The following is a 25,053-nucleotide window of genomic DNA, read 5'->3' as shown; positions in this document are numbered from 1 at the left end:
CCTGCTCTGGGTGACTGTAGATTCCTACAGTGGAGAATCACATGGCAGGGAAGACGGGCAAACCACCCCTGGCCACCCTGGCAGTAACGCAGAGGAACTCAGGCATGATGCTGAGTAAGGAGGCTAGACACACGCCGACACTTCCTGTGAGACTCCATTTGTACTAACTTGAAAGGCAGGTAAAATTATTCCAAAATGTTAGAAGACAGACAGGCAGTAACCTTAGTGGAGGAAAGACTGTGGGGCGCCCCAGGGAAGCTTCAAGTGCTGGAATGTTCTGTATCTGGCCTGGAGGTGGTTCCAGGTATGGAACTTAGCCGACATGTATCAAGCTGTACCTGAGAATTATGTGTTTTGCCATATGTATACTACGCTCCTAAAAAATTTACCAAAATCAACCGATAAGAAAAAGCTCAACAACTCCATTAAAGATGAGCAAAAAGCACGGACAGTTCATGGAAAGAGAAATGCTCACCTTCACTCCAGAGCAGCCGAGACCTGCCACCATCCTCGGGCTGACGGAGGGGAGAGGCAGAGCTTGGCTGCTAACCTCCACACGGGCCCTTGGGGGAAAGCTCCCACTCCTGACATAGGGATCCCGGGGCCCAGAGAGCTTCCTATAGGTACTTTCTCAAATATACAGAAATGCTCGTGGGCACAGATAGTCACCCTGGCATTGTCTGTAACAGTGAAAGACTGGAGAGGTGACACCAACAAGACAGTCCCCAGCGAGACAGTGTGGATGTCCTCAGTAGGGGATGGAGACGGGGACGTGAGCGTGTGGCACACACAGATAATCCGGTCACTGTACAGAGGCGGGGGAAAGCGGTTCAGCACTCAATGCTCAGATAAGCGTGGTCAGCAGCTCGGCTCGGCGGCCCTGCGGTGCAAGGCTGCTCACCTTGCCTTAACCCCACGTTTCTCAGACCTACAGGACCACGATCATTTTGTGCTAAGAAACACAACGAGTTCACAGGAACTTCAGAGAACACCGCCTCCTGCTCTCCCCGACCCAGACCCGCCCTGAGTGGGGCTGAGAGCGCCGTGCAGCACGCACCTGGGAAGAGAGGGAGTTCTTGTGGATCTTCTTGTAGATCAGCGCTGGGCAGATGAAGCAGATGAGGCTTCCCATCGTGGCGCCCGTGAGGCCCAGGATTGTCTCCACTGGGAACAAGAGTGACAGGGAGGGGTGAGCTTCCAGCGAGCAGGGTGAGGAGCCTTGCCACTAAGGCGCATCTACGCGTGCCGCCGGACAGCAGCGAGGAGCGGGGCACAGCCTTCTGTGCCTGCAAGGACCCTTAGGGTGTCCGATCTGACAGCGTCGGGCCAGGCGCCTCAGGCAAGTCCCCTCCACTCTGTACCTCAGCTTCCTCGCCAGTGAGGTGAGGCTAACAGCACTGCCCGCCCCATGCTGGGTCCACAACGCTGTTACGGCTCCTCGCGGAGCGTCTGGGCGGCCAGCGGGGGCTTCTGGGCCGGATCATCTTACATCACCCCACCTGCTGCCCAGCAAGTGACTGAGCAGGGCCTGTCCTGGTTGCGTGGGGAAGCTGGGAGCCTGGAGTGTGGGGCCTGGGGGTCGCTCCCTGGAGGGCATGCGGGGCCCACTCGATGTCTGAGGACAGTGAGCTCTGTCTGTGCTGCAGCAGGACATCGGACAACAGAAATCTTGCCCAGGGCCCTTCCCTTTTCCCTGGGTGACGTGTCAACGAAATCAGGAGTCAGCAGTCAGGAGCTTCTTTATAACCACTAACTTCACACATCAGGCGGGGACCCCGCATCGCAGCTTCCACCCACATGTTTGTGGTCACATCAAGCTGCGGCCTTTTCTCCCAAGCCTTTCTCAGGCCAAAGAAAAAAGCGCCCAAGAGTCTCTAGACTTTTTTTTGACCAGAGAGGATGGTGGTGAGATTCTGAGCGTCTTGGTTGAACACGAGACTTGAGGCAGGGGCGCACAACAGCAGGAAGAGGGCACGGGGCAGAACAGGCCAGCAGGAGACCAGCCGCTGCAGCAGCCCCACTTACCATTTGGGATCATGATTCCACCGACCATGGTTCCAAACACAACCGAGAGGGTGAGGGCTTTAAACCGCAGGGGCGGCATGTAGCCTCCAGCGGCAAAGGTCCCATCTTTTTGCTACATGAAAGAAAATAAAAACAAGGTTCTGAAGTGACCAATTTCCTCTCCACCCTGCAGTGAGCAAGTCCTTAAAGGGCTCTGCCAACACCCCAGGTAGGTCTGCCCGGGAGGTGGCAGGCGAGTACTCTGGGCACAGGCAGACGTGCCTGAACGTGAACCTGCAACCAGAACTGCGGACCCCAGGAAGGTCCAGGCTGCTCCTCACAGCAGCTACGGTGGTAAATAACAACTTCGTTCTGAGATACGAAGAACAAATCCTTCTGTTCTCCTTTTAGAGCAATGCTGTGAGAGAGATTTTTAAAAATACTGCATAGCACGGGAAACAGAACACATCCCCAGTTCACAGTGACACGCAGTGGGTTTCAGGGTGCAGTGGGCCCCCCATGCACGCAGACAGGCTCGGCTGCGCCATCCTCGTCTCCAGCAGGCGCGTCCAGGAAGAAGACAAGGGGACAAGTCAAGTCATTACATGCTGTAATCAAGCCAAAGAGACCACCTCTGGCCTCACCTCCACATCCATAGGCACAGGGGCACCGGAAGCACCTCATCAGGCTGTGGTGAGGACCAAAGGAGGTGATGGGAGTGAAGCTTCTAGAACAGTGCTGTGCACACAGGAGGGGCTAGCCATGATTACTATTGCTGGGCTAGGAAAACAGCACTCAAGTGAAGCTTCAGACCCTTCCAGAACTACAGTTTGGAGGCACCCAATATCCAGAATTGACTTGCACAGGCAGCTTTCTTAGGACAGACTAGTGAGGGAGGTTGTTAGGTCTACACCCTCTGACTCAGAAACCTACAGAAATTTACCCAAGAAACACTCCAAGAGGAGAAGAAGAAATGGGCAGCTACATGCAGGAAGGGTGTCACGAGAGTCACCCGTGATAGGTCAAGGGTGAAAGACCAGCAATGAACAGGAAGTGAGAGCAAGGGCTTAGTGATGCTGGGGGTTTCTATGGATACACATGGACTAAAGACGGGAGAAAACACAGCGAGAGGAAATCTGCAAAGAGATGCACACAAACGCCAAGGGGAGCAGAACGGGTCATTCGAATGAGGATGGAGGCATGCAGGTAAGTTTTCCACTTGAATTAACGTTTCCTTTAATACCGCTACTGATTTTCTAATTTAAAAAACATGTTATTTACAGAAACACAAATGCTGTTCAGATATGAAGTACATGTTTGCATCAGAGGACCCCATGGCCGCATAAGCTAGCCTGCCGCGCCCCCCAGGGGACAGAGCCTTGCTTGGTGCCCAGGTGCCTGAACAGCTAACAGGGGTGGGGCAGGCAGCCAGTTCTTCAGGACTGGAGCTCTGCCTCAAGGTGTTATCCCTGGTGGCAGAATCTGTGGGAGGCTGCCTCAACCATGCGCCAAGCCACACGGACGAGCCCAGTTCCAGCTGTCCTTGAGGCCTAGGCAGCCACCCACCCCGTCTGCCTACCAGACTCTCCCCTCCCCGCCACCATGGCCTAAGCAGTTCAAGTGGCCACCAGGAGTCCTGGCTGACGCCACAGACCAGGCTCAAGGACTCGGGCAGGAACACAAGAACCACCGCAGAGAGACAGGGCCAACCCCATGCCCTCGCCCTTGGGCACGAGCTGCCACACCTGCACCTCTTGTTGTCAACGGGCAGGAGTTAGAGAGCCGGGGAATGTGGGTTCCCACTGTGCATTTGGAAACTGCTTACACAGGACTACATGGCGCTGGGCCTACACACACGACAGCAAACAAAACTCAGCCTCTCTCAAGGTTCAGATGTCCTTTGTCAAATTATCAAAACTTTCCCTTACACAAATGTAAAGAGAATGGTGGCCTGAGCCCAGCGTTCATCTGCCCACCCGGCCAGCCATTATCAGCTCCTGTCAGTTAAACCAGCTCTTCTGAGTTCCCAACCACTCCTTTCCCACAGGGTTGTGCTGAAGCAAGCCCCTGATTTCCTGCTACTTCTCCGATGTGGGGGACAGCAGGGAAGTCACAGGACACGAGCCTAACCTGCTTGGACACTGGGCCTGACTCCACATCTCCTGCTGGAATCGACCCGATTGATCTGAGGCTCTGTTCTCCAAAGTTGGTTAAAAAAAAAGATCCCTATTAAAAGATCTCATTTTAATTGGAGTTTTTAATTTTTAACTAGGAAAAACTCTTCCTACTACCGCCCAGGAAAATAAAGAACTAGCAAAAGCCACTTGAGGACAACATAACTGAGACCAGGGCAGAGACAATTTCGGGCAGAACGCCGTCCGAGGGGCCCTGAGCACCTTACCTGCTGCTCGAAAAGCAGCGTGTTCAAGGCCTGTCTGCAGGGCAGGATCATCATGGGGAAGCCTACGGCCACGGACATCATGAAGCCCACACGGATCATCTCGGTCACCAGGTTGGAAGGGAAATGCATGAGCACGTTGCCCGCGGTGGCCTCGGTGAAGCTCACATAGCCGAAGAAGCCCACCTGCAGGGGGACGACAGAGGGATGGAGGGAGCATGTGGTGAGAGGGGCGCACCCTCCCCGGAACAGCCGCGAGCCTCATCACGAGCAGCTGCAGCAAGACCAAGGCCCCCCAGCTCCTGGCTCGTAAACAACCTCCTTGACAAGCAGAGGCTGAAGGTCTAAAGGTGAGAGTCCGATGTGGCTTCTCCCCACTTGGACAACAGGGCACCAAGAGAAGGGAGCTGCCTGCGTGGAAAGGGAGCATCGGAATGCCCCATGAGCCCCGCAGAGGGGCTGGACTTAATCTGGCTCAAAACCCAAACCATGGGGTAAATCAAGGTCCCCACGAGCTCAGGCTCAGCGTGGACATCAATCTGACGGACCATTTGTAAAAAGCAACAAGAATGGTGGAACCACAAAGTTCAGGGAAACAAGCCAGACTCTCAGTGAATTTATATCTCTATTTGCCATGTAAAAAAACAACGAAGGGGCTTCCCTGGTGGCGCAGTGGTTGAGAGTCCGCCTGCCGATGCAGGGGACATGGGTTCGTGCCCCGGTCCGGGAGGATCCCACATGCTGTGGAGCGGCTGGGCCTGTGAGCCATGGCCGCTGAGCCTGCGCGTCCGGAGCCTGTGCTCCGCAACGGGAGAGGCCACAGCAGTGGGAGGCCCGCGTACCGGGGGGAAAAAAACAACAACAACAACAAAGAGGAGAATTAAGAAGACTGGAGGGAAAATCTCCCAAAACATGAACTGTATCTGCATCTGTGGGCTGGAACCTGTGATATCCTTTCTCTGCTATTTCACTGTCTCCCACTTCTCACTGATGGACCACCTTTCTACAGCACATCAGCAGAGCTCTTGGGGAGGCTCCAGGCCCTGCGCTGAGGCACCCACGCTCCTCCCGGGATGGGGACAACACCACCACCTGGGGAGCGGGCTCACAGGTGGCCCTGGAGCTGAGCGGGCACTGGGATGGGAAGGAGAGAGGGCAGGCCTGCGCTGGGGGACTGGAGGAACTGTGCAAGGGGGTGGGGTGTGAAAGGGTTCCTACCATGACATAGAAGGTGGTGACCACATTGAGGGAGGAGGCGAAGATGGAGCTCATGGCTTTCACTGATGGCTCATCCAGGCTGTCATAGGTGGGCAGGACCTGGCTGTATAAAAATGAGCGACTTCACGGAGCCGATTCCAGAGACAGACACACCTCCCCCGGAGCCCCAGCCGAGTCTCCAACACCTGCCTTCCCACCACGCTGGCCACCACTGGAGCCGAGGCCGAGCTCTCACAATACTACAGACAGTACTCAGAGCCCTCCCTGAACGTGATCTCTGTAAACATTTCAGAAGTGCCACAGGATGAAAGGCCGTTTGTTCCACTGCAGCAGGAGCGTGACCGCTCCGGGCTGGGCTGAAGCACCCCGTGTTTACAGGGGAAGCAGGAAGCGGTTCAGAGCATCGCTGTCAAAAGAATGGAAAGTTAAACAAACAAGCCGGGCTGCCTGCCCATCTCAGCGCCTCAGCGAGGGGCTCAGAGCCGGCGTGGACCCAGCTCTGCGACGGGAAGAGTGGCTTCAGTCCCACGGCCCACAGCCAGCAGGGCAGTGCCGCCAGGCCTGGGAGGGATGCGTCCATGCAGGCTCTCTGCAAACAGCAGGCAGGGACCCTGCACCTGCGAGACGTGGGCCCCACGGAGGCAAACAGGAAGGGGCGGGGGGGGGGGGGACGGGGGTCTCCTGTGCAGCCCTGAGAGGAGAAAGCAGGGTGACGCTATGCTGAAAGCTCAGGCTCAGCACCAAGGGAGACGGGGCCAGCGGTCACGCCACGCGGGAGGCCGGGAGGGGGCGCGTCAGGACATAAATGAAACCACAATAGTCAGTGGAGCCAAATCCCAAAACCGCCTTTAAAAAAGTGAAAGGAGAACAAAGAGGACCCGCTAACGTTATTAACAGCAAACGACAAGGATGAGGATGGGGGAGGCCTGGCCGGCAGAAGCTGGCACCATCCCCCAGCCCTGCACACCATCCCATCAGCTACCCCCAGTGGGCAGGGGTCACAGCAGACAGCTGTCCTCACCTCGGCCCGGCAGAGGGCAGCGGGTGGCCACACGCCCATGCAGCCCAGGGAGGCGGCAGAGGACCTGCAGGGGAACTGGCACCATCATCTGGGTGCTGACCAGCTCCTTGCACCAGAGTGGGGTCCATGCCAGGGAGCCCCAGCCCCCAGCACACAGGGAGAAGTCCCTGCCCAAGAGCCGCTGACACTGAGGGGAGGCGGCTGTGCCCTGAAAGTGGGGATGGATGCGTGTGGAACGACCACGGTCCCCGCCTTGCTCCCATCCTGCCTGGGCCCCAAGGACCCCTGATGGGGGCAGCCAGACCCCCGTGGTGGGCCAACCCAGCACCCACAGAGCACTTGCCCACCTCGCTGAGCAGCCCTGTGACTCAGTTTACCTGAGTCAGAGGAGTCCACCTGTCTCCCTGCACAGCCTGGGCCTCCATGTGTTCAGTGCTCTCTCCAAGCTTCTCTGGGCCGCAGGGCCAAGTGGTCCTGTACCAACACGTACTCATTTACTGCGAAGTCAGACCAGAAAGGGCCACACAGTGATGGCACAGTGGAGGCACGGCCTGTCCAGGATGGGGAGACCAGCCACACAGCCGGGCCCGTGGTCACTCGGCAAGAGCAGCAAGGTCCCCGCCCCCCACGTGCTCTGGGGCAGACTTGCAGGGGAGGGAAGAGCCGTCTCTGCCCTTGGATGCCCCCAGCTCTGGACCCCTCAGCACCGCTCCCTAGGGAACGTGAGTGCCTCTGCAGGCCCCGTGCCCTCCATGAGCAGCAGACGGGACATGTGCTCACAACCCCTCCGGAACCCATAATTCCACCTGAGAACCAAACCCAGCAGACGTGCCTGACTACAGAGCAGCCACCACCAAAAGCCCGACCAGGGTTTATTTTCAAAGAAGCAAACTCAGACAAAAAGGACAACCGGTAACTAGGTACATGGCAAAAGGATGTAACTTCTGTCACTGATTGTAACGGGGACATTAAACAGCAAGAGTGGAGAGTGTTCTGGTGGAAACCAAGCTGCCAAGAGAGACGAGAAGTGGGAAACCACGATTTGGATCTCGCGTGTGGGTGTAAACACAGCAGTCTGAACAGTCTCATCTGTCACATTAGTTTACGACTGGCACAGTTGATGCCCGTAGAGTTGTGGGGGGCTGCTCTGCCAGCCCCCCGCCACCGATGGTCCCTTCCTATCCCCGCCGGATTTATGCCTCTCTTTTGAGCGGGTTACCACCTGACTGGGCATGAATCACAGGCTCCTGTCATTTGGTAGAGAAGATAAGGCTGCTGGAATTAAGGAAATAGCTGCTCTGCGTTTACAAAGCCCTGCGTGCCAGAGAGCGCACGCCTGCTCACGTGCACGCGCACATACACACACAGGCCTCCGAAAGCATCCCAGCGGCAGTCTGAAGTCAATGTTTGTGCAATTTCCTCTTAAATATTCTCACACGAGCAGCTAAATTCTGGCAAAATGCTCGGGACTCTGTGAGTCAGATGGTTTGGGGCTGTTCTGTGTTCCCCACAGCCAACTCTACTCGTGGGGGATTTGGCAAACTCGGCGCTCTCACCAACGTGCCGGCAACACATCTTGGGAATAAAGTCGATTTCTCCCTCACTAAACATCTAACTCCCACCCTGAACCCAAAGCAGGAAGGCCACGGTGAAGAACACATTACTCCTCGTGGCCTGGATCAACCACTGAACAAAACAGTGCTTCCCTCTCCCAGGATCATAGCCCCACCTCATAACACACTCACACCCGGGGCCCTGGGAGCAGGCAGTACTTACGACTGGCAGGCAAAGGACATGCCAAAGATGGGGATGCAGCGGAAGACACCCTCCCAGCGGATGTAGCTGACTCGCCGCAGCCACTGCCCACCAAAGAGGCCGTGCTTGAGGGAGGAGAGCATGATCTGTGAGGAGAAGAAAGCGGAGCTTGGCACCAGACAGCAGACACAGGTGGGACTCAGGCCAGAGCCAGGCAAAGAATGGATGCTGCCTGCACCACAGTGGGAAAGAGACAGCCTGCAGCCTCTGGCACAGTGCCGCCTGGTGCCACCAGCTGGAGGGGCCGGGGGTGGTGCACGGTCCCGGGGCCACCGCCCTCTGCTGTGCTGCAAGCTGGCCGGGTGCTGCCCAGAGAAGCGCATGCTGCAGGGCCTCCTGACATCGGGGGCAGCTGCCTGTCCAGGGCTGCTTAGCGCAGACGGTAAGCAACGAGGCCCACTTGGTGGGCCCCAGTCGCCTCCGGGACAGGACAGTCCCCCAACCTGGCAGGTCCTTGCCAGTCCTGCACGGACATGATTTAAAAGACAAACCCATCAAAAAAAAAAAAAAAAAAGACAAACCCATCAAGGACAGGGCTGTCTGGAAAGGAGGGGAATGGTCACTGGGCTGGCCCTCACAGCCAAGGGACGCTGGGAACACCGCCAGGTGCTTGGTCTTCTAAGGAAAGCCCACTGCACAGATTCTCACGTTCTGCTCCCGCAGGACTGATCAGGGGCTCAGGCCCAGGGGCTCCCACTGAGGGCCTCCCAGGCTTGGGAGGAAAGGGGCACCCTGAGTGTCAACTCCACGCTGTATCCCACCCCCAGCCTGTGATAAACACTCACTGGAAAACAGCTGCTCGCCCCCTTGTGACAAAAGGCTGGCCTCCTGACTCCTGGCCACAAACCCCATATGAAAGGTCTTTCGTGAACTGAGGAGCATCACACTTTCACTCCCTGCCCTGGAGGCCTCCCCTCCCCTGCCGGCCCTGTCTATCCACCGCGCCCCTGTGGACGATTCTGCAGCACCTTCCTGTCATCCTTGGAAGGCAGCTGGCAGCCCAACACTCACCACGAACATGAACACGGTGTAGAAGATGAGGGCCATGGCGCTGAAGGACTGGATGGAGGCCATCATGTTCCTCTGCAGGCTGAGTGGCAGCACGATGCACAGGGACACTGCGAAGAGCAGGAGCATGCGGAAGGTGCCCGTCACCTGCAGGGAGCGCCAGGCGTTGCCCCAGTTAATCCCTGGGTTTCCCACCCAGAGCCCCGGAACTGACCCAAGGCCCTTCACCACACAGCATGCTGGCCTCGGCCCCCCTCCCACTACCCGTCTGAGATGTGGACTTAAACAGTGTCCCTGGGCTGCCACGCAAGCAGCCACAAGCCTTCCAACGCACCTGCAGATGTCCTTACCTGAAACCCAAACAGCCGAGCAAAGAAGTTGGACCCCAAGTCGCCAATCACAACGTAGAAGGCGATGCAGGTTCCCAGCATCAGCCCAATCATGCTGCAAGGAAGGCAGGCGCGGGCTTGAGAGCTGAGCACCAGGGTCCCGGGGAGCCCCAGACGTGCCCCCATCCCTGCTGGGTGAACGCTGACACGCAACAACCCAAGGGAGGGGCTGAGTGGGAGACGTGGTATCAACATTCAGCGGTTTACAGGGTTTGGCTGTGGAGTTTGCTATTTTACTCAGAATGAATATTGAGTAACACTGAACTCTTCTTTATGTGGCATTACATTTTTCTCTCTACAGGAGGTTCTAAAAGTTCTTTCAGGTGCTACAAAAATGCACTGTGATGTTAGACAAGTTAAAAGAACAATCGACTGCTTTAGAAAAGGTTATCCTTTTCAGTTTGCAATTCCCTAATTTAGAAGCCTAAAAGTGCAATTTCCCAGCCATTTTTTCATCTCATAAAATTTTACTCCAAAGAGAGAATATGAGTTTAATGCCACCTTTATGCAACAGTGTCCGGGGCAGGGGGCGGGGTGGGGGGTGCGTACGAGCTTCAGGAACAGAACCAAGAGATGAAGTGCAGCCGTGGGAGCGCCCCCTCGCTATGTTCCCTGGGTTTTCCATTTTTATATTTTTCTTAGTAAGACTTAAATAAGGCTTTCAGCCTTGACACTAATCATTTTAAGAGTACAATAAACTGAACTTTCAGCTATTTAGTAAGTAACACTTCAGAGAAATATTTTAAGCTATGAACCAATCCGCATCTAAAACATACGGCTCATTGTGTAACAATCCTCCAGTTTCTCTTTGGCCACAGGTGAAGAACAGAGAGAATTACCCCAACAGAATGGCACCACCTACCTGGTCTCCACCAGCATCTTCCCTGCTTTTCCGTAGGCGTGCAACGCTAGTGGGCGGAGGGTGGGGGAGAAAATGAACGGCTCAGTCCAACAGTGGGAGAAGCACATCAGTAAAAATGTTACCAATAAAAGCTGTGAAAGGCAATTTGACAAAAACCTGCACGTCTGGAGTTCCATGGATGTAAAGGGGATATTTTATTTTATTTTATTTTTTTTTTTTTTGCGGTACGCTGGTCTCTCACTGTTGTGGCCTCTCCCGTTGTGGAGCACAGGCTCCGGACGCGCAGGCTCAGCGGCCATGGCTCACGGGCACAACCACTCCACGGCATGTGGGATCTTCCCAGACCGGGGCACGAACCCGTGTCCCCTGCATCGGCAGGCGGACTCTCAACCACTGTGCCACCAGGGAAGCCCTAAAGGGGGTATTTTAAAATCTTGGTCCCATACTCTTTTTCAGATCTACCTTCAACAAACAAGAATCACAGCAAATAAGAACAAAGCCAGTGTGGGTTGGTTTTCTCACACACAAAAAAAAAGGAGAGAAAAGAAAAGGAAAGAAAAAAAGACAAGAAAAACGATCCCAGCGAAGTAACAGTTTATCTCTGGGCAAGCCGGGCAGCTGTGAAGGAAGCTGAAAGAGGCCTGCCTGGGGCAGGAGCTGCACAGGGGTAGGGGGTGCCCAGGAGGGCTTTCAGCCTAGCCCCAGTACATCTGGTTTTCACAGCCACACCAAGGGGACCTGGCTAAGGGCCGCTATGTCTCCTCTGTGATTTCAGAAGAAAATCTCAGATGTGGTACTTTGGGACAGGACGGGACAAGTGCATTCGAGCCTGCCCCCACTTGCCCTGCTGGTGAACAGTGCGTCCTACAGCGGAGAGGAGCCCCTCTGCCCTTCCTTCCTGACAGTGGAGCTGCTTCTAGCAGAAGCGAGATTAAGAGCTGACTCAGCAGGTCCCTCCCAGGACCTAACAGTGGCCGGGAACCCCTGTGTCCCATCCCCACAGTCCAGCAGGACGAGAGCAGAGAGAAGCTCTGGTCTCCCAGGAGCAAGCAGAAGGGGGTGCGTGTGACAGCACAGCCCCAGCTTCCTGCCCCTGTCCCTCCCTCACACAGCGCCAGGGCCACCCAGGAGACTGGGAAAGTAGGGAACATGAAGGCCGACTGATATGAATGAGTCCAAAGATGCTTGTTACTTTCAAATTACTTAGGAAAAGGCATGACACTGCCAAAAGCAAGTGAGCGTGGCACCTGACCCGGGCTACACAGCCACAGGGCAGGTGGCCTTGAGAAGCAAAGGGGGTCACTCTGCTGGGGAGGTCACTCCAGCCTCCCAGCTTGTCTGACTACTGCACAGACACTCGCACCTCAGGGTCATCTAAGACACAGAGCCCGGTGCCCCAAACGTGAAGGTGCCTGGGGCCCAGCCATCCCATTCCTTTTCCTTCTCCAAAAAGAAGCTGAGCATCTCAGCGTATTCCAAATGCTCAGAGCACCCTGCCACAGAAAGTTCCAGAACACACCTGCATTCTGGACAGAGGAAGCTAATGTTGCTCCAGGAAGCCAGAGGTCAAGTCGGGAGGTGGCACCTCGTCACCCAGAAAGACTCGACTGGTTCCTAGAACGACACCCTCACAGGGCTGCCCCCAAGTTGCTGCTTGTGCTGAGACGGCCTGTGGTTCCAGCCCCGTTCTCGCCCTTTCCTCACCTGGGCCAGCCCCACACACACCCCACCCACCATTTCAAGTGTCCATCCCTCAGTAACCTCTAATCCCGAGTCACAGATACAAATACCCGGCAGCCCCCCGGCCCTCAGCCTCTTGCCTGGCAAGCCGGGGACTGCCCTCCTGCCCCTCTGGGCCGGAACCACAGCACCAGACCTGCCCCGAGAGGCTGGGAGGAGTGTGCGGGGTGGTCTCTGAGAAGGTGCGTCCCTTCCCCACGCTCCTGGGTCGGGCCTTCCCTCTCCATCTGTGATAGGCTCGCTGCGGCTCACGGGCCAGGCCTCACGGGGGCCAGGAGCCGGCACTCCCACCAGGTGCGGAGCCAGGACTGGTGTCAGGAGGGGCTCTCCAGTCTCCCCGGAGACGCTGGCTCAGCTCGTCCTCCTGGGGCCATGGCCTCGCTCATGGCTCCATGGCCGCTGTGCACACAGAACTGACTCTTAGCCCGCCTCGTTGAGTGTGGGACCCCAGCCCCACTCCCATACTCACCACCCACAGTCCAAAGCCTCCTGCCCGGCAGGCAGAGTGGGGAAGCACGTAGCAAATCGTGCTGTTCAAGCTGAGGGTGATGACCTCAACCCAGCCCTCCCCAGAGCCAGGCCATCCGCCAGGGGGTGATGAGCATTTGCTGGATAAATGAGGGGTAGGGGGTGCAGAGAATCCTGGGTGTTAGAAAGGTTGGTTTTACGACCCTCATTTCCCAAGCCAAGTATCCACAGGTACAGGTCACGCAACCGCAGACAGGTAGGGAGGGACAGGTCCTCTGCAGGCCCCACCCAACCCATGAGCGGGCAGCAGGCTGACCAGGGCCACAGAAACCCAGGCGGGCGGTTGACAGGACCACAGACATGGTGCCAGAGCATCTGCTGCGCACAACTGAGCACTCCGAGGTGGCGGCGAGGCCCGGCCACCCTCCTCGGGCAGGGCCCGGGTCAGAGTGGCCTCGAGGGGGCCACGACTTCTAGGGGCAGTTGACTATCTGACATAGCTGTATATCTTCTGAAAATGGGGTTTGAAGAGTCCACTCAAAAGTAGGCCATGCAGGGCAAAGGAGGAGCAGGTAAGAAGTGGACCAGCCCATAAGCAGCAAACAAGACACCACAAAAACACACACAAAACACCAATAAAAAATCCACCAGTGTTTATTTCCCCAAACTGGCAAAGTTCATTTTCCAGCGATGCCTACGCACTGGCCAGAGCGGAGTGAGCAGAGCTATGGTTATTTCCAGGGAGGGACCAAACAGAAATATCGCAAACTCAGAACGCTAGAAAACCACCGACCCGTTCCTCGGAGCGTGGACAGTTTAAAAAGGTTATTTGTTCAAGCTGTGACAGCCTTTCTAGGAATTTCCGCACCATGGCCTGCACTGTCTCCAGGTCTGTCCATCTCCTTGACCCCCACCTGCCTGATGCCCATGGGCCCAGCAGACAACATGTGTTGGGGGCTCCGTTGACAGAGACTGTATTTCCCCAGGCCCGAGGCACGAGGATGCAGTGAGCACTCTCCTCCTGGGCCACCTTCTCTGGCTGCAGCGCAAGCTCTGGGCCAGGAGAAGGCAGAGGCCAAGAGAAAGGCCTGCAGGCAGCAGGAGGTGGCTCAGGAAGTGTGGGAGGGTTGCTGGCCCACAGGGTCCGAGAGATTCCCATCTCTTCCTGTCTAGGGCTCCTTTCCAAGCGGTGGGGCCTGTCCATTTCTGAGACTATGCCAAGACAGAGCCAAGATGAAGGGCAGCTCATGCTGCAGGCTGGGCCTGGGGGACTGTGGAAGTTCACACAACTGAGCCATCTTGTTTGGTACCAAAGACATAACCAGAGACCACTGGTGGTTTCTGATCCTTTTTGCTTCTAGCAGTTAGAATTGGGCTGCAGTCACCACAAGCAGTTAAAGGTAGAAGCCCCAGCCAGCCATGCAGAAGGGTGTCCATGGATAGTTTTCTTCAATCTTTCACAACTAGCCAAACCAGTTTGCCTTCTCAGGGACTTTCTAAGAATACTCAGACAGGCAGCTGTCAAAAACCACGGCCTGCCCAGGCCAGGGTCACCCATCCTCTTTCAGGGCACAGCCAAGCACTTCGTGGGATGTCTGCTACAGGAACCCTCAGTGGGGAGAAAGAGTCACCCTAAAGGCCATGGCCCCACAGACGGAGGAAGGAACCTGCCCAGGAGCACATTTAATCCCAAGTAGAATTTGGTCTCATGTGTGGGGTGGGGCAGGGCGCAAATTTAGCTGATAAATTTCACTTCCCCAAATGACTCCAATAGCAATATAAGAGTCTGACAGGGACTTCCCTGGTGGCGCAGTGGTTAAGAATGTGCCTGCCAATGCAGGGGATACGGGTTCGAGCCCTGGTCCGGGAAGATTCCACATGCCACGGAACAACTAAGCCCATGCGCCACAACTACTGAGCCTGTGCTCTAGAGTCCATGAGCCACAACTACTGAGCCCACATGCCACAACTACTGAAGCCCACGCGCCTAGAGCCTGTGCTCTGCAACAAGCGAAGCCACCGCAGTGAGAAGCCCACGCACTGCAACGAAGAGTAGCCCCTGTTTGCTGCAACTAGAGAAAAGCCTGCACACAACAACAAAGACCCAATATGGCCAAAAATAAATAAATAAATTGATTACTTAAAAAAAAAAACTTAAAGAATAAAAAAGGTCTGACATCACCATTCTCATCAGAACGGAGAGAGAAGGAAGCAGCCCTTCAGTTTTGAGGTCAGAACAAATGTAAGTACCTCCATGCCAATGCAAAGTAGGCAGACTGGAAGGAAACCAGAGGTCACGCTGCCAAAAGCCCACATGTGGGGCCTGCAGATGTTTTTATTTTGTTTGGCCCCTGGAACTCTGCACACCATTTCCTCTTGCTGCCTCCTCTCTGCCGTGAGAGCTGTGAGCTGAGGGCCCAACCAGGCCCTCCACGAGTGGACGCAGCATCCTGGCCACACACTAGCTGGAGGGTCAGAGACTTCCAGCCAGAGGACAGGAATTTTCCCTAGAAGTGCTCAGGGCCGGCTCCTGAGACCACGTGCATTGGTATTTCAACACCCACACCACGTATCCCCAGAATGGAGTGCAGAGCTGAAAGTTCCGAGGCAGTGGAGAGAATGCAGCCTGCACACATCACCCTGAGGTGGGCAGGAGAGTGAGGGACCCTGCCCTCAGAGCCAAGTTTCCCAGGAAATAGTCAAACTGAAAGGAGGCGGAAAGCACAGCCTTCTCTGCCTCGGCTGAAATCAAAGGAAGCAAGAAAAATCTAGAGGAAACGAAATTGCAACTAACAACAGGAAACAGAGGACGGCACTGAGGAGATGGTGACTTGCTCCCAGCTACAAACCCGAGCCCAAGGACAGTGTGCCCATGGCATTCAAAGTGGGGATGTGCAGCAAGATCCCAGTCAGGCAGCTCGGAAGGAAGGTTCTGGGGACTCTTGGGCACAGGAGCGGAGGCTGCTGAGGCTGCCTGAACTGAGAGAGGGCTCTCTGTGTGGATATGCATAAAGGGGAGACAGGAGAATGAGTATCACCTCAATTTTAAAATGTGTGTTGATGTTAACAGTTTTTTTTAAATTGCATTAAATTTTAAAATAAGAAACTGCTGTTCAAAGGAATAAAGAATAAAGTGGAAGAAAAGTAATTAAAAGAATAAGACCCAGGGACTTCCCTGGCGGTCCAGTGTTTAAGACTCCATGCTTCCAATGCAAGGGTCACAGGTTCAATCCTTGGTCGGGGAACTAAGATCCCACGTGCCGCATGTACGGCCAAAAAAAAAAAAAAATAAGGCCCAAACCACTGCACTTCTTAAGAAGGTACTAAGAAAGGTCCAGCGCTCCCTGGGGAGGCGATGCACTCACCCAGGCCAGCGTAGGTCCTCCGCTTGCTCAAGCTGGCGGCTTTCACCAGGAACATGCACGACTGGTGTGTCATCCAAGAACAGAAGACCAAGAGCAGGGCCCCCAGGACGATGCCACACTGTAGGGTTGGGAGAGAAAGAGATGTTAACAAAATAAAGCTACCCAGCATCTTTACCTCTCACACTGAACAGCATGTGCTACGACCAACAGCCCTCCCCACGGCCCCCACCCCCTAGACACGAGGCCCCAGCTCTGTTTAGTTCCCGTGCCTATGGGCAGCGGTTCCTAGCATTAAAAGGACAATTTCCTGGATGTGGTGGCCACAGGTTCTGTCCAAAGACATAAAGCCTGTGCATGACCCCAAAAGAGCACCAGGGACACTGGTTCCTTCCCAGCCCCTCCCAGAGTCTCAAGGAACAGCAAGGGGTTGCCAGTCTCCCCAGTTCCCTGCAGACACCCTACAGCAAACCACCTTCCAGCCACTTGGATCAACAGCTACGAGTGATAAACACATTCTGGAAGGAAGAGATTAAAAATGACATTTACGCCTTTCTTATAAGTTAAACAGACACTCACCATCTGACCAGCAATTGCACTCCTAGGTATTTACCCAAAAGAAATGAAAACATGTGTTCATGCACAAACCTGCATGCCAATGTTTACAGCAGGTTTATCTGTAATCCAAAAACTGAAGAAACAACCAACTGTCCTACTAGCATCTAGCAGAGCGGAACGCACACACAGCCCACGACCCAGCTCTCCTGCACGCAGGTCACCACCCCACAGAATGCGTCCACGGGGTCAAAGCCTGTGCACAAGTTCCAAAGCACTCCAAATAGGAAACACCATGCCTGCCTAGTAAAGGTTAAAAAACAGATAAATTGAGGAATGCTAGCCAGACATCGAAATGTACCAACATGACCCATTCACGTAAAGTTAAAATCTGGCAACACTGACCTGTGGTACTGGGGGTAGGAGGGGGACCCTCAGTAAGAAGGCAGGGCTGGAGGGTGCTGGCAATGCTGTGCTCCTTAAGCTGGGAACTGGCTACATGTGTTTGTTAACGTTAGGAAAATCCATCAAGAGTACACCTAAAATGTGTCCACTTTTCTATATGCATGTTACACTTCAATAAAATGTTAATTCTTTTGGAAAAGTACCCAAATTACTAAAACCAAACAAACAAAAAATGCAAACCAAAACTTTTTTTAAATGACCTGGCTGCCAGATCAAAACACACATCTCCAAATTGCCCATTGGCCTCACATTGTGTTCTGGCTGACGACTTCTCACGGAGAAGATGCTGAGAGATGGGTGAGAGTGTCCTAACTCAGCCAGGCCCTCGGGGCAGGGCAAACCACTTCCAGGTCTTAGCTTGCATGCAGACCCCCACCTCTAAGCTCTTCCCCAGGCAAGTCAGCCTGGCCCATGTTTAAATGCTCTGGCAGGGGCCTCGTGCCCAGCACATGGCAGATACTCAAATCTGAATCACCAGAGCCCTACCATGGTGGCACTTGACAGACAGGCATCAAGGATGACAGCACTGCATTTACAGACGCAGGACCAGCCAACTACACATCCCAGGATGCAGTTCTGCGCCACGCAAGTCGCAATGCACGCTGGGACATGTAGTCCTTCCAGAAACAGAGGTGGCCGGCTCACACTGGGATTCACATACCGAGACACAGATGTTGCCCCAGGGTTTCTAGAAGCCGCCAGCGTGGCCTTCCACATAGGCCTGCAGTCTCTGTCCTCCTGCCAACATGCTCACCAATCAAGTCAGATCAACCACTCACATGGGAACCATAAACTCATTTTCTTTCTTTTTGCTAGTTTTATCCAAAAGATGCTGAATATGAAAAATGCAAAGTCTTAATCTAAAACTAAACGACTGGTGCCCATTTTCAGTTCCAAAATGTCCATCTTATTTTCACTTTTTTCCACCTATTTGGTTTCATCATATAAGACTGGTCTTTGAAGACTTGCTGGCCACCTGTTCTTCTCTGGTGTCCCACTCCTCCTCCCCCAGCCTTAAGCAACCCAGGTAGTGGACAGCTCCTGTCCTAGGAGGCAGGTGGAGCGGCACCTCCACCGTGGCACACAGGAAGCTAAGAAGTTCATTTTTAGGAAAGAGGTTACCCAATTTGATAATTCCATCAATCTCCCTTTTCTAACGTACCAAATGCCTGTCTATTTGTGAATTAAACAGAAGCCAAATGAATTCACACCTCAAAAATGGTGAGTTTCAAAAAAAAAAAAAAAGGTGAGTTTCTTTCATGCAGTATTTAATGTTGGGATGACACCAATTTTTTAACATTTCAGATTTTTTCAATCAAGGTAACATTGGCATACAGTGAAACGCAGAGATCTTAAGCGTACACTCTGGAGAATTTAGTAATCACCTTGTAACCAACATCCCAATCTAGTTCCAGGGCCTGGGGGTTTGACTTGTGTGCTTCTGAATACAAGTGCAGTCAGGTCAGAGTTTTAAAAAATAATAGTAAAGAAAAAGAACACTGAATCCTGTGGTCACTTTCCATTTTTGAAGGATCATTTTCTTTTTTCTTTTGCTACACTTGCACTTCGGTCTGTTATTAATTGTGCTTAAGTTTTTCACTGAGGAAATTCCTTCGGTTTCTCTTGCAGTCCCGAGGCGGAAGAGCTGCAGGGCCGCCTCCCCCAGCCCTAGTTCCCGTGAGGGGATGAGCCCGGGGCGGCGAGGGCGGCGACCACTGCCCACTGGACTCACCTGTTTGAAGCAGAAGGGCATGGTGAGGACACTGACACCTACTATGCTGTTCACTATGTTCGTGATCAGCCCCCAGTTGGAGGCGGCGGCCGCAGTCATAGCGTGGGGGCTGGGGGCCCGGTAGCCCCAGTCCAAGCGCCGGGACGACGGCGGGGCGCGAGACCCTGAGGGGAACGGGTGGCTGCCTGGAGGAGGCGGCCTCGCGGGAAGGCGGCGGGAGCAGTCAACCTCCAGACCCCGCCAGACCCCGCGGCCGCCTCATGGCTTCGTTCCCCGCTGGCTCTCGCTGACCACCCGCGTGTCCCCACGCCCAGACCCAGAGCAGCCGCGGGGTGCCAGCCAGGAACACCTCAGCCCGGCTTCGCAGCGCCCCTGGCACACACACTTCCGCCTTCCGCGGGCTCCGCTTCCCGGAAGTGACGACAAGGAGGCGGGGCTCGGGCAAGGCGCTCAAGACGAGAGGCGGGCCTGGGTGGAGCCTGCGGAGGCGGGGCCTGGGGAAGGCGGGAGGGCGAGGCCTGGGGCGGGGCTTGACGAGGCGCAAACCAATGAGAGGTGGGGGCTGGGTCTGCAGGCTAGGGCATGCGGGGCGGGGCCGGGCGGCCGCTCACCTGTCCCAGCGCCCCGCTAATCCTCCTGTGGACCTGGGATCCTGAGCCGTGTCTTTCCGGGCCTGGAGCACAAGGAACTCGACCCTGAGAGTTCCATTGTCACATACATATGGTATCATCAGTTTGGCCAATATGGTGAATAAAATGGAATCTCACTGTGGTTTTTAATTTGTTCTGCCTAATTACAAATGAGGTTAATCATCTACTCATATTTTTACTGTCCATTCACATTTCTTCTTGAAATGCTTATTCATTTTTGCCCATTTTTCTAATTAGCTGTTGATCTTACGAATTTTGCGTTCTTTCAATGTGCTTAGTAAGTAGCCCTGTGTCCCTCAATTGGAGTTTGTCTGATGTCTCCTCATTATACTAGTTTTTCATTGCTGTCGTAACAAATCACCACAAATTTAGCAGCTTAACCAACACAAATCTGCTCTTACCGTTCTGGGGGTCAGAAGTCCAGAATGGATCTCACCGGACTGAAATCAAGATGCGAGCAGGTCGCCCCCTTTCTGGAAACTCTCGTTCAGACTCCATTTCCTACTCATTGGGTGGCTGGCAGTATTCAGTTCCTTCGGGTGGTAGGAGCACGGCCCCCGTTTTCTTGCCAGCTGAAAACTGAGGCCCGTTCCCAGTTTCTAGAGGCTGCATTCCCTGGCTCATGGCCCCCTTCCTCCAACCTCAAATCTGGCAACAGGTGAGGGGGTCAGCTCCCTCTCGCTTCACATCTCTGACCCAGCCAGGAAAAGTTTTCCAATTTTAAGTATTCAAGTGATTAGATTGAGTCCATCCGGATAATCCAGGATAATCTCCCCATCGCAAGGTCTGTAACCTTAATCACAGCTGCAAAGTCCCTTTTGCCATGTAAGGTAACATATTCACAGGTTCCCTGGATTAAGGGGTGCACATCTTTGTGGGGAGCCAGTATTCTGCCTACCCACACCCATGATGAAATTCAAGTTACGTTTCTTTGGCAGGAATATCATGGATGTGCTGCTGCGTTTCCACTGAATCCTATCAGGTGCCGGATGATTTTGATTTGTCCCATTACTGGTGATGTTCTCTCTGATTGCTTGATTAGATAGTTACATTAAAGTTACATCTTTCTTCTTTATAAAAAATGAGTGGTTTGTGGGGAGGTACTTTGAAACTAACTGTCCCTCTCCTTGTCAAACTTGCAACGTACTAATGTATCGATATCACTGTGGTTTCCTATTGTATTCAATGGGTTATCATCCATTACTATCACTAGTTATTCTGATGCTCAAATTTCCCAGACTTGGACGGTGAGAGCCCCTTCAGCTGGCTCCTGTGTCCTGTGCTGCGTCCCCATCATTCTCTGAGCACTTCCTTGCTTTCCTGCACAATTAGATGTTCCTAGCTCATCCTGTACTTTTCCAGAATCAATCATTTCTCCAAGGAGCCCTGGGTCGTTCCAGTGGGAGACTAGTCATAGAGACCAAGATCTGGGCCCTGGGTGTGTGCTCAGCCATTGGGATGCCACTGCTCCTGGTCCCTCAATGGACAGAATTAGAAGACACATGTGTGTACCACGCTCACATACAGGTTTCTTCCAACGTCCATCTAAGTATATTGAAAGCCACACTTTCACAGCAACATCGCCAAATAACCCTGAGGGTCCAGGTCCACAGCGTTCATCTTGGTATTCTCCCTTTCCTTACTTGTAACGCCTGAGTTGATGCTCCCCCACCTCACTTGGGCTCCAATACCCTCCCCTGGGCTGCCCCACCCCCATCCCGGACTCCCTCTCTTTCCCACTCTGGTTCTGAGTGGCCTCCCACCTGCAATTCCCACTGACACAGTCACTCACCTCGCCCTGCACCACCTAAAGGTTTAGGGACTGAAGTGTAAAGCAGGGAAGGGCAGGGCTGTAGCTATTTCTGAACCTACACCCCCTCCATTCTCGATAGCGACACATGAGTTCAATCAGCAGAGCTGACAGGACACCACTGTTCCATGGGAGCTTTCTGGAGCACCAAGGCTTTGTGACCTGGCATGTTAATGAACCGCTCTGAGCCTGTTCTGGGGCACCTGGGGCGCCCATCACTGAAGTGGCAGCAACTTTCCATTTGGTCGCTGGAGGTGACAGCCATGGGCACCAGCGGGGGAAGGAGGGGAAGGGGGCTGGATGAGGGTCCCATCTCTGGAGGCTGGCGACTTAGGTCGTCAAACAGAGGGGCATGCTGACCCCACCTGGCACGTCTGTAGTGAGGAGAAGGATCCTGTTTCTCCCACACTGGGGTGGGGGGCTGGAGGTGGTGCCTGCTTTACCAAGGGTGAGCCCCTCTACCACCTCCTTCCCCTTCCCCTCCCTCTCCCCCACCTCAGTCCTCACCAGAGAAATGCAGGGACCCAGCCTGGGTTAAATCCACATGAGAGCTGTGGCTGCTTCAGAGAAGGGCTCTTGGAGAATGTGGCCTGGGCCCCAGGAGCTGGTGGTAAGCAGAGCCAGGGCCATGGAGCTGGCTGTGCCCTGGCTACCAGGACACTGGATCAATCCTCAGTGTTTTCAGGTGTAAAATGGGGCTGATGACCCTGCTCTCCGATTCTCTGTGAGGTCACAGGTATAAGCCCCAGTGAGGGCTGGTCCCTTCTCTCCTGGAGAGCATCATTGTTTTACGGCAATCCTCTGCTTTTTCATCTGTGTCTCTAGCTTCTAAACCAGAGGCATGATGGGGGGCCAGGAAGGTCCCTTGGAAATGAATACTAGGGGCCCTGGGGGGGCTTGAGCGTCAGGGACCCTGGCATGGGGTCTGGGCTTTCATCACCCCAGCAAGCAGGAGTTAAATGTTCATGCCAGCCCAGTGGCTGAACTGTCCAGATATCCAAGTTCCCATCCCCCTCTCTGGTTGGGTTCTCCCTCTTTCAGGCTGTGTCCGAGCAGAGCCTGGAGGCTGCCCTGAGCCCAGGGAGGTGGCCGAGGGAAAGAAGAGGGAGCCCAGGCCTGTTAGGCCCCTGGCCCTGACTCCCTGTACTCTCCTCCCGCTGTTTATATAACCCCAGAGCCATAAAACTGACAACAGGTCCAGCAGACAGGAATGGATTTCATTTAGCATCCGCTGGGCGGGGTGCAATTAGATCACATGCTTGGGGGAATCCACCAGCCCCGTCCTACCGCCAGGCCTCCTCCTCAGAGGAAGGGGCAGTGCTGGAACCACGTGGAGTGACTGCATTCACAGGGAACCTCGTGACTGCCGCCCCCCCGCCCCACCTCCTGGCCCCCCACACACACTTGGCCGTGACCTTGGTTTTCTGGGTGGGGGTGGTCAGGTCTTAATGAGGTGTGAGAGGAGAGGGGAGGCCCTGGTGTTTTCCAAAGTACGTTTGCTCAGTTCATTTCATAGGCCCCTTTGTGTTGGGAGAGGGGAGCATGTGAGGTGGGGAGGCAGGGGCTGGCCCCACTGTGGCCTGGAGGATAATGATTATGTCCCCTCCTCCTCTGTCAGGGGCTGCCCAAGTTGGAGATGCCTGGGGAGCTGCCCAGGTGCAAGGGAGCTTCGCTGGGGCTGACAAGGGGGAGCTGGGTGGGCCACCCTTAGCCCCCCACTGAGTGGACCCAGTTTTGAGAGTCCATCCTTGGCCCCAGCCCCTAAAGCCACGGACCAAGGGTTTTTCCCAGATCTCAAGCTGTTGGTGACCAACGCTGGCTCGGGCTCTGGGAGGAGGGCTAGGGGCCAGCAGCCCGGGAGAGGAAGACAGGAGAGGAGCTGCTCATGGGCACCTGGGCTGAGTGGGCCTGGGAGAGCCTTGGGGGCCGGCAGGGTCTTCCAGGGGTCTTGACACTGGTTCCCTCTGGCTCCAGGGGCCTCTGTCTGGAGCAGGGGCAGCCATGAGACCCTCTGTTGGAAAAACCACAGACTAACCATCCAGTCCTCCAGGGCCCCCCATGCAGGTCCCAAATCTCTGGAGACTGGGAAGGCCAGAAGCCCAGGAGGCAAGCAGACCCCGTCCACACCAGGGGCCAGGCCAGCTGACCCAGACCTGAGGGAGACCAGTAGCCAGCTGGGCCAAGGGTAGACCAGGTCTCCCCTCCTCAGGTGGCTCTGGGACCCAAGGGGGCACCCAGGGAGGCCCCCCTCTTCCCTTTCCTGGAAGGCAGGAAGCCAGAATGGGGTACGGGGGAGAGGCACCTACATTTTCTCCCAGCCAACAGCCTGGCCCAGATGCCCTCCCACAGCCCTCCCCAGGGACCTCACTGGACAGACCCATCCCAGGATGCCTGGTGGGGGAGGGAGAGGGCCAAGGGGTGTTTTCTACAAGAAATTGAGAAAGCTGCCATCAGCAGAGCTGCCTCCCAATGTCCCAGGACCCCACACATCCGCTAATGAGGGCCTGTGACCTCCCAAGCCTGGGGCCATTGCTGCAATCTCCACCCTCACCTTCCTACCCTGCAGGTTTAAGGTGGATGTGACCCCCCCACCCAAATTCATGTGTGCATTCCTAACCCCAGTCCCTCAGCATATGGGGGGGGCCCTAATCCAATATGACCGGTGTCCTCACAAAAAGGGGGAATTTGGACACAGGCACCCACACAGAGAGAACACCTGTGAACACAGAGGCAGAGATTGGCGTGATTCACCTGCAAGCCAAGGAACGCCAAGGATGGCCGGCAGTAGCAGGAGCTGGAAGAGAGACGTGGAACAGATTCTCCCTCAGAAAGAACTGACTGTGCTGACACCCTGATATCAGACTTCTGGTCCCAGAACTGGGAGAGAATAAATTTGTTAAGCACCCCAGTTTCTGGAACTTTGTTACAGCAGCCCTAGGACACGAACATTACCATGCTGCCCATTCTGGACACTCCCGGGTTTCAGGCCCCTCAGTGTCCACACAGCAGGCCTCCCGCAGACATAGCCCCTGCCACGGCCTCACCTGCTCCGTCTGACAGGTTCATCCTTCCCCTCCTTGGCCAATGGTTCCCTGGTGCCCTTCTCAGCCAGCCCGCAACCCTGCCTTGGCCCTGTCTCTTCCTTTTTCCTGGCCACCCCTCGCTGCCCAAGCCATCCATGTCCTCCTATGGGGCCAAGTTCACAACACCACCTAATTTGCAGTGCTCATCTGGAGAACCACAGAAACTCCCGCCTAATTCCTGCAGGTGGAGAGGGTCCGTGGGACATGCCACCTGGCCCAGGTTGTCAGCGCTCAGGGCATCGCCTGTGCCCACTGGGAACTGACCCTGGGCTAAGTGTATAGTGATCAGCATCTCCAAGTGGCTTCCTGACCAGTGTCCATGCTGTCCTTCTCCCTATTAACAACATCTCTCTGTCCTTGTCAATGGCATTGTACCCAGCAAAGAGATTACTCTTCCCATCCCCCCTTTGCAGTCAGGACAGTCATGTGACTAAGACCTGACCAATGTTAGCAGAAGTGTTGGGTGAACTTCA

General features: G+C 54.9%; 1 protein-coding gene across 6 annotated transcripts in view; it reads right to left on the bottom strand.

Annotated features, from left to right (window-relative positions):
• Positions 1–19,461, bottom strand: part of SLC38A10 (solute carrier family 38 member 10) — a 42,517-nt gene extending 23,056 nt beyond the window's left edge. For all 6 annotated transcript variants that reach the window (XM_067715043.1, XM_067715045.1, XM_067715048.1 and 3 more), the window contains exons 1-10: positions 19,038–19,461; positions 16,289–16,406; positions 10,716–10,761; positions 9,815–9,908; positions 9,468–9,611; positions 8,418–8,542; positions 5,621–5,723; positions 4,406–4,588; positions 2,026–2,137; positions 1,058–1,164 (exon numbers count right to left, since the gene is read on the bottom strand). In XM_067715043.1, the coding sequence (XP_067571144.1) occupies positions 1,058–1,164; positions 2,026–2,137; positions 4,406–4,588; positions 5,621–5,723; positions 8,418–8,542; positions 9,468–9,611; positions 9,815–9,908; positions 10,716–10,761; positions 16,289–16,406; positions 19,038–19,136 (1,131 nt within the window). In that variant the 5' untranslated portion in view covers positions 19,137–19,461. The remainder of the gene's footprint in view (positions 1–1,057; positions 1,165–2,025; positions 2,138–4,405; positions 4,589–5,620; positions 5,724–8,417; positions 8,543–9,467; positions 9,612–9,814; positions 9,909–10,715; positions 10,762–16,288; positions 16,407–19,037) is intronic.
• Positions 19,462–25,053: the final 5,592 nt, after the last annotated feature.

This window comes from Pseudorca crassidens, chromosome 19, assembly GCF_039906515.1.
Source record: "Pseudorca crassidens isolate mPseCra1 chromosome 19, mPseCra1.hap1, whole genome shotgun sequence".
Lineage (NCBI taxonomy): Eukaryota > Metazoa > Chordata > Mammalia > Artiodactyla > Delphinidae > Pseudorca > Pseudorca crassidens.
This window is presented reverse-complemented; position numbering and strand designations above follow the sequence as displayed.